Below are 16,333 nucleotides of genomic sequence, written 5' to 3'. Positions count from 1 at the left end.
GCCTCAGCGTATTTAGAAAAAGATCCTTTTGCTAAGCCTATGGTGAAGAGATGTTGGGGGGCGCTGTTCAAGGCGGGACCGAAGCTTTAGTGGTCCCCCCCATGTGAGAAGTCAGTATGTAGCTCCTTCCTTCCTTCCTCTCTCTTCCTTCCTCCCTTTCTCCCTCCCTCCCTCTTTCGTTCTCTTTCTCTCTCTTTCTGCCTCTGCCCTGCTCCCCTCTGTCTCTGTCTGTCTGTCTCTCTCTTGTAAACAGATNCTCTTTCTTCCCTCCTTTACTTCTTTGTCTCTTTCTCTCTCCTTCCTCCCTCCCTCCCTCTCTCCATCCCTCCCTCTTTCTTTTTTCTTTCTCTTTCTTTTAATTTCTCTCTCTGTCTCTTCTCTTACTCTCCTTTCCACCTTTCCTCCCTCCCTCTCTCTTTTCTCTCTCTCTTTTTCCTTCCTTCCCCCCTCCCTTCCCCCCTCTCTCTCTTTCTTTTCTGTCCCCCTTTCCTCCCTCCCTCCCTCCCTTCTTTTCTTTTCTTCTTTTTCCCTCCCTCCCTTCCGTGCCAGGAATGAATATCTGACCGGTTACTGAGGTGCGCACGCGCGCACACACACACACACACACACACACACACCCCTATAACAAATGACACAAATCCTTCCTGTCCAAAGCTGTGGATCTTTATATGTTTACTGTGTAGCCACCATTCAGAGCAAGATACATATCCCTTCCAGTCCAGAAAGTTCCATCCTGACTGGTTTCAGCTGCTCCTCCCCCGGTTTCTCTTCTGTCACCACAGATTCATTGTACCTCTCCTTGAGCTTCACGTAAGTGGAGTCATACAATGTATACTTTTTCTCTCTGGCTCCTTTCCTTCCATGCAATGTTGGAGGAGGAGGGTGCCAGGAGTTGGTTCTGTTTCTTGTGGAGGAACCTGCTGCACATTCTCCTGTGGTTGGACTTTGGGTTGCTTCTGTCGTCTTGGCTCTTACAATAAAGCTGCTATGACCATCCCTTAGCGTGTCTGTTTGGTGGAATATGTCCTGCTTCTCCTGGGCGTGTTCTGGGGGGTGGGGCTGCTGTGTCATTGGAAGGGTGATGCTGAGCTTTACTAGATGCGGGAGGCAGTTGTTTCATGTCCCCTGTCTGCTGCACCGCCCGGCAGTCACCTTCCAGCCACCCTGCCTCCCCTGTTGTTAGTAGTTTCCCTGCTACGGAAACATTAGCAAAGACGACTGGAATCCAAGTTGCTTGGGTCAGGGAGGGAACAGAGACAGGATGAGGGCCGAGTGGCCCCGCGGGATGGCCCACAGGCACCTTGCAGCCCTCGTGGTCGCTCTGGGAGGAGACGGTAGCCTCTCCCAGCACTGGGGCGATTCAGGGACCCCCCTTGGCTGCCTGGCCATCGGCTCCCTAGCCTGGCGTCTCTGAACAAGCTGGCTTAGTGTAACTGTCAATTTGATGTCTGGCCTCTGGTGCCATGGGTCCTCACAGTCCACCGTTTCCTGGGCTCCTTGCTGCTTTGCGGTGACTGAGGGGCTGGGTGGCGGGGGGAAAACAACCAGAGAACTACCCGGAATAGCAGAGGCTCGTCCGATACCGGCCTCGTGGCACTTTCTGGGGGGAGGGCGGGACTGTGTCCTGCCCACCAAATTGCCACTTCGTTCACACTGTGAAAAACTAACAGAAAGCTAGAGGAGGAGAGAAGGGGCAAAGGAAAAAGACTGCCCGGGAAGAGCCACACACAGGAGGGAGAGTAGAGGGTCCAGTACTGTGTGTGCAAGTGTCCTGAGGTCTGTGTGAGCATCTTGGGGTCTGTGTGAGTATCCTGGGGTCCGTGGGAGCATTCTGCGGTCTGTGTGGGCCTCTGGGGTTGGTGTGAGCTGGACCAAAGCAGCCGTGTTGGAGTGAGCAGTGTCAAATAGTTTCTCCTGAATCCGGTCTTTTTGGGTCTTGCCTTTCTGGCTGGCTCTTGCCTCAGCCTTGGGGAATAGGCAGTGCCTAGTAAGTTTGGGATGGGATTGACGGATCTCAGGGGCTTAGGGTGGGCTCCCGGCAATCCCGCTTGCCAGCGGGGGCCCACAGTGCATCTTTTCTACCTCTCTCCTTCCCTCTGTCTGTCCTCCTCCCTGCTGCCTCCTTTGGAGATGGCTCCTCTTGTCCAGGTCTCCGGAAGAGCAGGAGGGCTCAAGGTCCCCCTCCCCCTTGAGGGCAGAGCTCATAAGTGTCCTGTGGGGCAGGTGGGAAGTGAAGGCAGAGCAGGTAAGCTGTGACATCCCCAACCCCTGCAGGTTCCTAGGAGGCCAGTGCGGACGGTATGCAAAGTTGTGAATCCAGTGGCGACAGTGCGGATGACCCTTTCAGTCGTGGCCTACGGAGAAGGGGACAGCCTCGTGTGGTGGTGATCGGCGCCGGCTTGGCTGGCCTGGCTGCAGCCAAAGCACTTCTGGAGCAGGGCTTCACGGATGTCACTGTGCTCGAGGCTTCCAGCTGCATTGGAGGCCGCGTGCAAAGCGTGAAACTCGGTAAGTGTTCCCCTGCCCCCATGCCAAGGTCACCTTTGGTCCTTCAGTGCTCTGGCCCTGCCTGAAATGACGTAATTTTGGTTTTTTCCCTGGGGTAAGTGTTCCATCACTCATGCTGCCTGGGCATTTGCCAGAAACTTCCTTTGCCCTCTGAGCAACCCTCTGAGGTGGGCAGGACAGGGCTCTGGCCTTCGTGTTTGGAACATGACCTAGAGTTCAAGTGTTTAGGAAGGAAAGGACACCCGGACCAAACTGTCTTGGCAGTGGGTGGACCAGTTTCTACTTCACAAGAAGAGGAATTCTGTTAAGTTTTTATTAGTCATTACCTCTTGAGTGTCAACTAACATATCATGACTGAGAGCTAGTCCTGGGGACAGTAGGAGCTCACGGCAGCAGAGTGGTTGGGACTTGGGGCTTCCTTGAAGGCGATGGGCACATCTTAGCATTGCCTGGGGAGACGATCTGTCCAGGTTGCAGAGTAATGAGGATGCTGGAGAAAGCAGCCAGGTAAGAGGCTTTCCCCAGGACTGGGCGGGTTTTACCAGGAGTGAGGGAATGCCTGAAATGCAGCTGGAGGTCAGCACTTCTCAGGCAGGGGGTCTCACCAATGAGAGGCTGAGTGGGTAGGGACTGTGCTAGAAGCCTCCTCGGGAGGATTTTGTGTCTCTGTCTGTTGCCACACGGGGTAGCAAGGCCATGCATTTGATCACATTGAGAGTCTTCTAAAGCATTTCCTGGAAAGCGTGTGTGAGGTGGCGTCCATCTTCTGCTGGCACACACAGGACTGTGTGTTGGCAGTGAGGATGACAGTGCCATCCAGGGCACTCATAAACCTGGGGACAGCCAGCAGGGGAGCCCTGGGACTCTTCGCTTGACATCTGATTGACTGACCGTGAGCCTTAGGGAAGGGGCGCTCCAACTGTGGCTCTTGAGTCTTGACAAGACATTCGGTGTATGACACAGAAACGGAAGAGGAGGACAGATGGCTTCATCTCAGTGGTGGCTGACAGCTGACAGCGTGGTACAGGCGGCAGTGAAGAGAGGGGGCTTCAGGAGGCTGAGAGGAGGCGTGGTCTGGTGACCTATCGGTGGTGGGAGCCCTCCTGAGCTGGGGGAGCTTGGGCAGGTTTAGGTGATGGGGAGAGTTGGGTGGGCAGCAGAAGGGGCAACATGTGTGGAGTGATGTCTGTGACGAAGGCAGACTCCGCCAGGAGTGGGGAGAGCACGCCCGGGGGAGGGCGGACTTGCGTGTGTTGCGTGTGCAGAGTACGGGGTGGAAAGCCCAGGTGGACATGCCGCGTGCAGTGTGAGGCGGTAGCTCTGGAGCTCAGTGGTAGGAGCAGACGTTGAGGGCCAGAAGCTCTAGGGACACTGTGTGGTAGGTGGTGCTGGTGCCCTTTGTTGCAGGGGCGTCACAAGGATCATAGTGACAGAGGGGTGGGTAGGAGAGGGCAGGAAATATCCTTAGACTAGGGCCTGCTCAGCCCACTTCCTTGCAGAGCCTGGGGAGTAGGGGTGGGATGCGAGCTTGCTGCTGACCTCAAGCCCCTCGCCTCATTCCTGCTTTTGCCAAGTGTCAATCCAGGAAGGGTGCTGCCCTGTGCCTGGATGTCACTGCCCAGGGGCGGTGTGATTTGGAGCTCCCTGGCATGCCCTGGGGAGGGTCCAGGCCCCTCCCCAAGGTACTGACCCTCTTCTTCTCTTGGGACCTCAAAGCAGGCAAGACACTTTGGGGAACCTCAAGCCTGAAGAATTAAAGGAGGATTAGTAGTAAATACCCTCAATGCCCACTAGGAACCCTCTGGAGGCTGGGCACTGAGCTTTTCGCTTTCTTTTTATTTTTTAAAAAATTTTTTTAATGTTTTATTTATTTCTAGGAGAGAGAGAGAGAGAGAGAGAGCGTGAGCAGGGGAGGGTCAGAGAGAAAGGGAGTGACAGACTCTGAAACAGGCTCCAGGCTCTGAGCTGGCAGTCAGCACAGAGCCCAACGCGGGGCTCGAACCCACGAACCGCGAGATCATGACCTAAGCGAAAGTCGGACGCTTAACTGACTAAGCCACCCAGGCGCCCCTGGGCTTTTTGCTTTCTGAGCCATCAGGTCTGCCCATGTTTCCTGGAAAAAGGGACATGCATATTCCTGCATCTTCTTCCAGAGTCCTAAGGAAATTCTGTCTCACTGGCTGTAGCTTGAGGCTGATTGTTTTGTTCTCTTGCCTGGTATTTGGCACATACATATATACAGGGCTATTTTTAGTAACTAGTGGTTTAATTAGAAACAGCCCAGGAGAGGGGCTGCGCACAAACAGAATGGCCAGTTGCTAGGATGAGAGATGATATTGTTGTCTGTTATGGCATATCAGATAACCATTGCTGCGTAACAAATCACCCCAAAATAGTGGCTTACAGCACCATTTTACTTGCTTAAAGTCCTGCTTTAAGCAGGGCTCAGCTAGGTGGTTCATTCACTGTCTCACATGGAGATCTCATGCCTGGGATCTCCAACTCGGCTGCAATCATCTGGTGGCTTGACCGGGGCTGGTTTAGGACAGCCTTCCCCATTTGTCTGGTGGTTGGCACTGGCTTTCTGGCTGGGCCACATGTCTCCAGCAGGGTAAACCTCTCCACGGTGGTCACATTTTAAGAGCGTGAAAGTGGAAGCCACGAGATCTCTTGAGGCCTGGGCTCTGAAGCCACAAACATCACTTTCACTGCATTCTATTAATCAAAGCAAGTCACAGGGCCAGCCCAGAGTCAAGGGGTGGGGAAATAGTCTCCGTCTATTGATGGGAGGATTGGCAAGGTCATGTTGCAAAGGGCTATATGTACACGGACAGGAGGAATTATTGTGACCATCTTGGCAAAAAACTTACCACACACGATATCTTGACTCAGTCTTCCAAAAACAACAAACAACAACAAAAACAACACAAAAGCCAAAGGACCAAAAAACGTTCTTCTCTCTTCTTTCTTTGTTTCAACTTCCTTGGGAGCTAGGCAGGGAAGGAGACAATGTGTCACCATGCCTGCAGCATCAGAAGAGGAAACCGAGGCCCAGGCCCAGAGCATCTGGTACCTTGGCTGTGGATGGGGTGGTAGAACTAACCAGCGCCAGCCCTAGCCCTGTCCCAGCTTGGGTCTAGGAGTTGCCCCCTGCCCTGGTCAGACTCCTGGGTTCTGCCACCCAAGGTTCTTCTGCCCTAGGATGAGAGAGTTCAGCTTTCGCTGGAAGTCTACTTGAGACTGCCTTCAGGGGGAATGTTTGCCCTCCCTCCTCTGCCTCAGACTGAGTTAGGAGGGGGACCACTTTCTGTCTGAGATCGGGGCTTAGACTCTGGGGGAACTGGAGAATGTTGAGGAATTGGAGTAAGGTCAGATGAGGACCTTGGGCCCAAGGGCCTCAGGTAACCTCACTCCCCTCCCTGGGACCTCTGTCCCCTCAGGTGCCCACAGAGTATCTCCTGAGGGAGAGTCAACAATGCAAAAGGAGGGCCCAGGGCCTGCTGTTCTGTTAGACGAAGGTGGGATGGAAAAGCAGAGCCTTCCAGCTAGCCCAGTGAAGCGACTCGGGGGCAAATCACAAAGTCATTCAGGGTGACCGTGGAATGCTATAAAGCGGAATCCATTTTGTGCCACATGTAGTTTCCCCTGGGAAGTTTTCTCTGAAGACTTTGATTGGTTGTCAGAAAGGGACCTAATTCCCTTCCTGCTCTATTGAGGGGATGGAAGGATCCTCTTGGGGGAAGAAGGCCGAGGCAGTGTTCTGGCCCTCTCTGAAGAAGTCCCTGCCCCTCTAAGGGCCTGTTGTTGTCACCGTCAGGACACGCCACCTTTGAGTTGGGAGCCACCTGGATCCATGGCTCCCATGGGAATCCCATCTATCATCTAGCAGAAGCCAATGGCCTCCTGGAAGAGACGACTGATGGGGAGCGCAGCGTGGGCCGCATCAGCCTCTACTCCAAGAATGGCGTGGCCTGCTACCTCACCAACTGTGGTCGCAGGATCCCCAAGGACGTGGTTGAGGAATTCAGCGATTTATACAACGAGGTGAGGTGTCAGCAGGGCAGCTGGGCACATGGGTGTGGGGGGCGGGGGGCACGCCGGCAGTGTGGGGGGGGATGAGTGACCTGCTGGGGCCTTTGCACACTCTCTGGGCCCGGTATTTGGGAAAGCGAGACAATTTGAGAACATAGTGAAGATTATGAGCGGAGAAGTATTAGGTAAGAGGTTGCTGGTACAGATGATTATATATTTCTTCAGAAAAGCCTTAAGCATCTTTTATTAGATTTATTACTAGGTACTTGGGTAGTGATTGTTGTTGCTATTGCTTTTGGATATTCTTTTAAGTGGTTATTTTAAAACCTTTACTTTCTGGAGCACCTGGGTGGCTCTGTTGGTTAAGCGTCCAGCTTCGGCTCAGGTCATGCTCTCATGGTCCATGAGTTCGAGCCCTGCATCGGGATCCACATTGATAGTGCGGAGCCTGCTTGGGATTCTCTCTCTGCCCTTGCCCCACTTGCACTCTTTCTGTCTTTCAAAATAAATGAATAAACTTAAAAAACCAAAAAACAAAAAAAGCTCATTTATTTTCTGTTGTTTCCAGTGTTCAGAACTATAACAGATTATTATATATTGATTTTAGCTACCTTGATGAAGTATTGTTTTAATGCTAATATTATATCTATATCTGTTAACATTATTTTAATTTATATTCTAATAATATTTTAGAATTTTATGTGTATAATACTATACAAAAAATGAGAGTTTTTTCTTTCTTTCTAATCCTCACCCCAGCATTGTGCTCTAGAACTTTCTACAATAATGGAGATATTTCAGACCTGCACTATCCAGTAGGGTAATCACTAAGTACCTGTGACTTTTGAGCTCTTGAAATGTAGCTAGTAAAACTGAGGAGCCAAATATTTAACTTAATTTTAGATTGCCACAAATGTTTAGTGGCTACTGTAGTGGACAATATGGCCTAAGACCACTTAATTCTTTTCTTGCTGTATTGCACCATATAGCTTTTCCAGTACAGTGTTGGATAGAAGTGGCAAGGACACACACCCTTGTCTTATTCAGGTTTTTAAAAAAACGTTCATAGAGGCGCCTGGGTGGCTCAGTAGGTTAAGCATCCAACTTTGGCTTAGGTCCTGGTCTCACGGTTTATGAGTTTAAGCCCTATATTGGGTAAGCTTAAGCCCTGCCACAGGTGAACTCGAGCCCCGCCTCGGGATTCTCTCTCTCTTTCTGCCCCACTCTCACTTGTGTGCTCTCTCTCTCTCTAAAAAAAAAAAAAAGTTTATATTTTTAGTATCCTTCAGTGGTGCTGTGAACTGCACTTAACAGGCGAGGTAGCATGTAGGTCTTGCCTTCCGATTGCTTGTCGTTTGTAGTATAATGACCCTTCACTCCAGCTCAGTAAGTTGGCCAGAAAGCGCCTACTGTACATTTTCTGGCTCTTGGGTGTGGAAAAGGAGAAATGACTCTTGCTGTGGGGATAGTCCTTGCTCAGCGGAGGGCAGGCATGCTGTGACTTATATGTGTGCACCCACAAGGTATGTTGTGAGCAGTCCCACGGTACTGTGCGTTCTTACTCATGTGCTAGAAGACCGAATTGTTAATGAGCAGATAAGAACTAGTGTTCTTCAAAGTAGACCTTCGTGGTCCACTGGGAATTAGTCACGTCCTGAAATCCAGGTTATTGTGAGTGCTTTCAGCATGGATGCCTCTTGAGAATGACTTCCAGGGACCATGACTTACTTATTCTCTTATATAAACTTAAAAGTAGATCATCATCAGCTTCTGCTTGTGGGTTTGACTTCTGAAAGCTAAGAATGTCACTTGTGGAGAGTAGGATGGATAAAAGGGGCTATCAATCTGAGTGGTGGTGCTTTGGGTCAGAAGGAGGAGGTGTTAACTGTGAGGAAAAGTGATCAATTTCTTTGTGTAGTTCTTAACCAAAGCTGGAGGCCATTCTAAAGAGGTGTGCTCTAAGTGTATGAAGCCCTACCTGAGGGTGATTTCACAATAAATATGCGGCCTCCCTCCAGAGGTGACTTTGAAGGGCTACTCATTTGAATCTGCTATACTTGTTAACAAATTAACGAATTTGTGTGCTAGTGTCACATAGAGTTTAGTCCCTGGAGCAAGACTACCTTGATTCAAATACTGGTTCTANGCTCCAGGCTCTGAGCTGTCAGCATAGAGCCCGATGCAGGGCTCAAACCCACGAACTGTGAGACCATGACCTAAGCCGAAGGCGGACACTTAACCGACTGAGCCACCCAGGCGCCCCATCAGCTGTGTAGTCTTGAGCAAGTTGTTGTGGTTCAAGTTGCTGAGTCTTAACTTTCCTCACCTGTAAAACAGACATAGTTAAACCTACTTCAGAATGTCATGAAGATTAAATGAGATCCTGATGAAAAGCACTTAATGAGAATTGGGGACAATATTATGAGCTGTTACAGGCCTGTGCCATTGCCCTTGGTCACACTGGGAAGATGTAATTTAATGCAGGACAGAAGACTGTACCCATAGGACAAACCCGTGTGCAGTTAAGGCTGTCCCAGTTGGTGGTGGACACAAAGAATCATGTGTAGATGGACTAAATTTATGTTCCTCAACTGCACATTCTGGGGTTTGGTCAACATAAGCTGAAGACTGGCTACCGTGTTGCTTATTACCCAAGGAAGAGAACGGGGGAGGAGGAGATACCCCGAAAGTCTGACTCCTTGGCCGTGGTTCTGGGTGAGGAATTTGCTGAGGACTCCAGTTAAGGCCACATGCCCAGTATCTTGTGACTGCAGGGAGGAAAAGTGAACAACTTAACTCATTTTCTTCTTTAGATTGTATACCAGAGACATGTTTAATTCATGTGTCTATCTCATGTGGAGGCTTTTCCCTGAGTGGGGTGGTAGGGGATTGGCAATGTCACCTTCCTTCCTCTACCCTGCAGCCTCAGGGCTTATACCAGGGCCGAGTTACAGGGCAGACATCATTCCCATGAATGTGTGCTACCAAGTTCAAACTCACTTTAGGAACGGAAACACCACTAATGGGCACCGGCCACAGATGTTTGGCCAAAGAGCCCATCTGTTGCCAGTGCCCTGGGAGGGAGAGTGGGTGTGCGTTCATGCTCACAGCCCTTCAGTGATGCCAGCGTCCAGAGTCCTTGACATGAATCTTAGTCCTTCATGCCCCGCCCCTGCCTTCCTTTCCAAAATCATCCCTTGTAAATTTCTCTTTTCTCGCTGCCCCCTTTAGCAAGACTGAGCCACTTACATTCTCTCTCCCCTTCCTCATTTTTGAGTATGCTCTTCCATCTTCCTGAAATACTTTTCCTCTCTCTCTCATTGCCAACTGTCCGAGATCATCTGGGTAGATCTTGGGTTGATCTTAAAACCCCTGGGTTTGTTCTTGTCACAGCATATCCTGTAAAAACAGCCCAGTTATGAGATCCCCCAATTTGAGTGAAGGTAGGGGCTCAGGGCTGTGTCTGTCTTGCTCACCATTGCAATCTGTGTTTTGCACAGCCCCGGAAAAGTTTGTGGAGTGAATGTTGGGGCTCAGACCTTACCCTCTGGGGATGCCATGCCTGGTCCAGGACGGGCTTACTTTCTTCAGGGAGACCCGCCCAGGGTTTGGTGGGAGTTATATGCCCGGCAGGCATGGGAAGTAATAGGATCCTGCTCTAAGCGACTGTTCGTTGCTTTCTGTTGATGAGGTACGGGTTAGTGTTCTTGCCAAAATGTGCCTGTGAAATGTATTTTCATTCCTTGGCACACTGGAATCCCCCCTCCCCCACATGCCCTGCCCCAACATGGTCATCTTGCTTAAACATGTCTGGGTTCTGCAGTAAAGGGGGCACTTGGTGTGACCTGAGCAGGATCGGGTTTCAGGGCTCCTTCTGCCCCCTTTCCCCCCCAAACACTGGCCAGGCAACAGTTCCAGACTGCCCTCCTGGGAGAAGGTGAAGCAGATACGCTTGGGCAGGAGTGGCAGGGAGAGGGTTTGGGCATCTGGTTCTTGGAAAAGGGAGATGTGTGCAGACCTGGGTTCTGCAGTGGGTGGTCTGCTTGGCCACATAGTGCCCTTGAGGGGGGCGGTTCCTTTCCCACCAGGCACCATACATATTACTTTGTTTTCAGCAAGAGCCCTTCTGGAGAGCCTCCAGGGCTCCCTCCCTCCCTCCCTCATAGACTCAGGGGACCTTAGATGGTGATCTGGAAGCAGGTAACAGCCCTGAACCTAGGCCCTGAGTGCAGCACCACGTGCCACACTGATTCACCGAGGATGAGAAGCCATGGGCTCAGAATCTCCGGGAGTACCTGGAACGTGGGGACTTTTGAGTTGGGGTCCTTCGGTGGGAGGGAGATGGAGGGAGATGTGATGAGGAATTGTTTTCAGTCTCCTGGGGTCTCTCTGGCAGGTCTATAACTTGACCCAGGAGTTCTTCCGGCATGGTAAACCAGTCAATGCTGAGAGTCAGAACAGTGTGGGGGTGTTCACCCGGGAGGAGGTGCGCAACCGCATCAGGGATGACCCTGACGACCCGGAGGCCACCAAGTGCCTGAAGCTCGCCATGATCCAGCAGTACCTGAAGGTATCCTTATCCTCTCAGAACTTTGTTGGATGTAGGCGGCAGAGGGAGGAAGACGGATGCTGGGTGACCAAGGAGGGCGGGGCTGCTCTGAGGTCCTGTTCAGATCTCTGCCCCGCCCTGGTGGTCATCTGGGTTCTCTCTGGTTCTTCCCACAGGTGGAGAGCTGTGAGAGTAGCTCGCACAGCATGGACGATGTGTCCCTGAGTGCCTTTGGGGAGTGGACCGAGATCCCGGGGGCCCACCACATCATCCCCTCAGGCTTCATGCGGGTTGTGGAGCTCCTGGCCGAGGGCATCCCCGCCCACGTCATCCAGCTGGGGAAACCCGTCCGTTGCGTGCACTGGGACCAGGCCTCGGCCCGTCCCCGGGGCCCTGAGATTGAGCCCCGGGGTGAGGGTGACCACAACCAGGACGCCGGGGAGGGCGGCCAGGGGGGAGAGGAGCCCCGGGGGGATGGGCGGGATGAGGAGGAGCAGTGGCCGGTGCTGGTGGAGTGTGAGGACTGCGAGGTGATCCCGGCGGACCACGTGATTGTGACCGTGTCGCTGGGCGTACTCAAGAGGCAGTACACCAGCTTCTTCCGGCCGGGCCTGCCTGCCGAGAAGGTGGCCGCCATCCACCGCCTGGGCATCGGCACCACCGACAAGATCTTTCTGGAATTCGAGGAGCCCTTCTGGGGCCCCGAGTGCAATAGCATACAGTTTGTTTGGGAGGATGAGGCGGAGAGCGGCACCCTCACCTACCCGCCGGAGCTCTGGTACCGCAAGATCTGCGGCTTCGATGTCCTCTACCCGCCCGAGCGCTACGGCCACGTGCTGAGCGGCTGGATCTGCGGGGAGGAGGCCCTCGTCATGGAGAAGTGCGACGACGAGGCGGTGGCCGAGATCTGCACAGAGATGCTGCGGCAGTTCACAGGTGTGCCCCGCGCCGCCGGCCTCCCCGCCCCACCCCGTCCGCTGCACCGTCCTCTGATGATGCAGCTGAGGGGCGTGCCCACCGGGGAGCCGCCCCTCAACCCCCCTTTGGAACTTGAAATGCTCAAAGCCTTGGGGGCTGTTTCTTCTCTCTAAGGGCTGATGGCAAAAACTCAGGTATCACCCCCGAACCTCAGATTGCCCATTTCCTACCCACATTGTCCTACTATGAGATGGATTTGTGTTTCATTGTCTGATTCTTTTAGTTGAACATTTTTCATATAGGAAATTGAGGGATGACCCAGACAGATGAGCTCTTTTGCTGGGGGGTCCACAAGAAGGCACTGAAGGGTAAACGGCTAGAGCCCCAGCCTCCATCTGTCTTGGTGCGTCTTCCATGCCTACCGGCAGGGGCCTGGCCTTCTTGCAGCTGGGGAGGTGCAGTATCAGTTGTGCGCCCAAGGGTGGCCTCTGTGTGCAGCCGTTTATTATCTTCCCCTTGGCTCTTCCAACTTCCCAACAGGGAACCCCAACATTCCAAAACCTCGGCGAATCCTGCGCTCGGCCTGGGGCAGCAACCCCTACTTCCGAGGCTCCTATTCGTACACACGGGTGGGCTCTAGCGGGGCAGATGTGGAGAAGCTGGCCACGCCCCTGCCGTACGCCGAGAGCTCCAAGTTGGCGGTGAGCAGGGTGCAGGGTGAGGAGGTCCTGGGAGGCTGGGGGCAGGGGTGTTGTGTGTGGGTGTGGTTGGTGGGGGGGAGGGTGATGTTCGCTGAGGGGTGACAGGCTGAGGCAGGTGGAGTAGCTCCTGTGAGGAAGAGGATGATGGAAGAGAAAGCAAGGTCAGGTGCACTTAACATCTGGAAGAAAAGAGGGAATCAAATTGAGATGTTAAAAGCTTTCTTGAGGTTGTAAAAGCTGAGCCATTTCATGTTGTGCTCTAGCCGTTAGGTGCATTTAATTGAAATTAATTACGATTTAATTAATAAATTAAAGATTCAGTTCCTTGGCTGCACTGGCCACATTTCAAGTTTGATAGCCACATGTGGCTAGTGGCTGTGGTGTTGGATTGGGTAGCTATAGAACATTTCTGTCGCCATGGAAAGTTCTTTTGGACAGCACTGCTTCCGTAGAAGTAAGTTTCCCCAATATGTTTTACTTACTCCCCCCCCCCAGTATGTTTCAGAAAATAAAATTGAGAATACCGACCCTCCCCCAAGTTATATTAACTATATAATATATGATAGAGAAAAATAATAAATCTGAGAGAAAAAATTATATATACCTCCGTTCTTACAAAGTGGAGTTCACGTTTCCCCCACCAAGCATCCACATACCAAAAAATGTTGAAACCCCAGCAGAATCATATTTAAAACAATCCTTTGGTGGAATTGGTGAAGAAGATTTCCAGCGTGTGTTGGGCACGCCCTGGTTGTGCTCGGCGGGAGAGAGGAAGAGGTCCTTACTGAGGCTACAGCCAGCCTCCCGAAGAGCACATCTTCTCTTGTCACCTGCATCGAGTTAGGACTAGTGCATCCAGCAAAACGCAAAACAACATGAAAATAACCGGGGCCCAAAGCAGACAGAGTTTACTTCTGTCACATGGAGACAGAGGGTAAATCCAGAGGTAGGTACCCAGACCCAGTACCACTGGCACTTAGCTCCATCTTCAAGGCCACTTTGTGGTTCTAGAGAGCTGTGAGGCTGCCCCTCTCAGGGCTGTGACAGGCAGACAGGGCAAAAGAGAGGAACCCCTGGGGCTGACTCAAGTGCCTCTAAACAACAATGCACTTGAAGCTGATTGGCCAGAACATAGCCACATGCCTGAAGCAGCTGCCAAAAAGGTTGGGATGCGTCATTTTTGTTCTGGATGGCAATGAACCCAGTTAAAAACCAGGGCTTTGTTACTGAGTTGAAAGAGGAGAATGGATGTGGGCGTAGGCAGCTTGCCTTCTGCCACAGTAAGCCTCCCCCCAGCCCCCTACGGCTTCGCCCACTCTCTGGGCTCCCTGTTGGTGGGTTAAAGCTTCACTACTCAAAGTGAGGGGTCTGTGGACCAGCAGCATCAGCGTCACGTGGGAGTGTGTTAGAGATGCAGACTCCCAGTGCCCCCCCCAGACCTGCTGAATTAAAACCTACATTTTACCAGGATCCCCAGTTGGTGCTTTTGCACATTCAGTTTGAGATACAGTGGGATAGAGTCCAAACTCACGCTTGGAATGCAGGCACTCATAGTTTGCCTGGACCCCACCTACACAGCTTGCTTTCTCGAGGTTGAGCCCCGGCTGTACCAAAATTCTCACTGTCCCTTGCTTTGGTGCATTTTTGCCCTCAGTTTTCCTTCTTCTTGAAATGTCTTTTGCCTGTTTGTTTACCTAGCATCTTCTGAGAAGCAGCCCAAAGGTCCTGTCCTCTGGGAAGCTTTGTGTCATCCCCCTTACAGGGGGCTTCTTTTCTGGGCTCTCAGCACCTTGCCCAAACACCCCCTCAAGTCACACATGATGCCGTTTAGTAATTGGGTTTCGTGTCTGGCTTCCCCACCAGCAAGGAAGCTCCTCAAAGCAGCAGCCCGGTCACCTTTTATCTTCCAAGTGCTCAGAACAGTCCCTGGACCCTAATAAGGGCTCCATAAAGGTTTGTTAAATTACCGCCTAACTTTATTGAGTGCTTATGTTCTTCCAGGTTCGAAGTGTTTTAGATACGTTATTTCAATTAATCCCTACAACCACCATCAGGAGTAGGTTGTATAAACTCATTTTGCAGATGAGAAAATCAAGGCTTAGGAAGATTAAACCACTTGCCCTGAGTTCACTAGTAAGAGGCACAATGAGCCTCTGAGACTGCATATCCAGGACTCCTAGCAGCCTCAGAGTAGAAAGAACTGAGGCCTGGATGTCTGGGGAAGAAGCAGGGGAAGGTGGCCAGGTGGGGTGGGCAACTCCTCATCCTGTGGAAGCAGCGATACCTGCATCTCGGGTGCCTGCTCTCTGACTTGTAGTGTGGATGGGGGGTTCCTGGGGCAGACAGGTAGCCTCCTAGCCTTTCTTGATTTTCCCCTCCCTCACTTCCCCATCCCCTGGCCCAGCCCATGCAGGTGCTGTTCTCGGGTGAGGCCACTCACCGCAAGTACTACTCCACCACCCATGGTGCTCTGCTTTCTGGCCAGCGCGAGGCTGCCCGTCTCATCGAGATGTACCGGGACCTCTTCCAGCAGGGGACCTGAGGGCCCTCTTCACTCCCGAGCGTGTTCCTTAAAGAGCCACTAACTCGTGACTGCCAGCCCTGTTCCTTGCTGCCGTGTACTCCTAATTTCCTAATCCACTGTAGATGGATTTGTACCTTTCATAGAGCTAGACACCCTGACTGGCTTCAGATCTGGTCCTGTAGCTTTTCCTTTTCTCCGAGCCGGGTGGTGACCAGGGTGGGGCCCGTTGATTTACCTCTGTGCTCTGACCTCTGACCTCTGACCTCCCTGTGCCTCCCCTCCCCTCCTGCCTTGTTATTGTAAGTGCCTTCAATACTTTGCATTTTGGGATAATAAAAGAGGCTTGCCCTTCCCGTGCCCCTCAGCTTGTCTCTTCCGTTTACCTCAGCCTCTTATGTGTGTGTCTGTAGTTTTTGTTAGCATATACTCTTGGAGTGAGGGGACGGTGGGAGGGCTGTGGCCTGGCTGTGCCCCCAGAAGGTAGGGTGTCTGCCCTACTGGAAGGGGTATCCCCTCACCTCAATCTGTTTGTGGTTGTTTGCCTTCCTGCCGGCGAGACCCCCTCAGGGATAAGGGCTCCTCGCTACTCAGCTCCGCCCCTTCAGGATGGGCCTGTGTCTGCCCACTGGCCCTTTGCTGGACTTCTCAGAGCCCTACTGGGTGGCATGGCCATATGGAGCGAAGGTGAGTTCCATGGGAGGTGACATCAGTTGTGGCTCCACGCCAACCTCAGATGTATTAATTATTAGTCAGTGTCACCTGGCAATGGGGCCCTAGGTGTGGCCTTTGGGGCGGTTGCTGTTGACTTCCGGGAAGGTGGGTAAGGGTGGCCATTTTTTTTTGATAGTTCCTAAGTATTGCCCACCTGCTGTATTCTGCGGGCCTACCATTTATTGGGGGTAGCCTTTTCTGCTTTTCCTTTTGCTGAGTGAAAGCACACACACATGCATATACATACAGTCACTTGCACATATGCGTGCACACATACACACGTATACACACACACTACATACACTCACTCCCACACACATACAGCACCCCACACACTTATACCTGCACACAACTACATTTACATACACATGCACGGAAACTTAGAGAGCA

The 16,333-nt window shown here is 52.1% G+C and overlaps 1 protein-coding gene across 4 annotated transcripts in view; it reads left to right on the top strand.

The window, feature by feature from the left end:
• The window catches only part of SMOX (spermine oxidase), a 66,924-nt gene extending 51,328 nt beyond the window's left edge, over positions 1-15,596 (top strand). For 3 of the 4 annotated variants that reach the window (XM_077766922.1, XM_077766924.1, XM_077766923.1), the window contains 7 exons: positions 2,275-2,508; positions 6,326-6,552; positions 10,937-11,110; positions 11,266-12,025; positions 12,548-12,708; positions 14,572-14,661; positions 15,113-15,596. In XM_077766922.1, the coding sequence (XP_077623048.1) occupies positions 2,301-2,508; positions 6,326-6,552; positions 10,937-11,110; positions 11,266-12,025; positions 12,548-12,708; positions 14,572-14,661; positions 15,113-15,250 (1,758 nt within the window). In that variant the 5' untranslated portion in view covers positions 2,275-2,300 and the 3' untranslated portion in view covers positions 15,251-15,596. The remainder of the gene's footprint in view (positions 1-2,274; positions 2,509-6,325; positions 6,553-10,936; positions 11,111-11,265; positions 12,026-12,547; positions 12,709-14,571; positions 14,662-15,112) is intronic. The other variant, XM_077766925.1, reaches the window with a different exon arrangement.
• The last annotated feature ends 737 nt before the right edge of the window (positions 15,597-16,333 follow it).

The sequence above is a fragment of the Crocuta crocuta genome, unplaced genomic scaffold, assembly GCF_008692635.1.
Source record: "Crocuta crocuta isolate KB4526 unplaced genomic scaffold, BGI_CrCroc_1.0 scaffold15, whole genome shotgun sequence".
NCBI classification, from domain to species: domain Eukaryota; kingdom Metazoa; phylum Chordata; class Mammalia; order Carnivora; family Hyaenidae; genus Crocuta; species Crocuta crocuta.
Note: the sequence above shows the minus strand (reverse complement) of the source record. Positions and strands in the feature narration are given on the sequence as shown.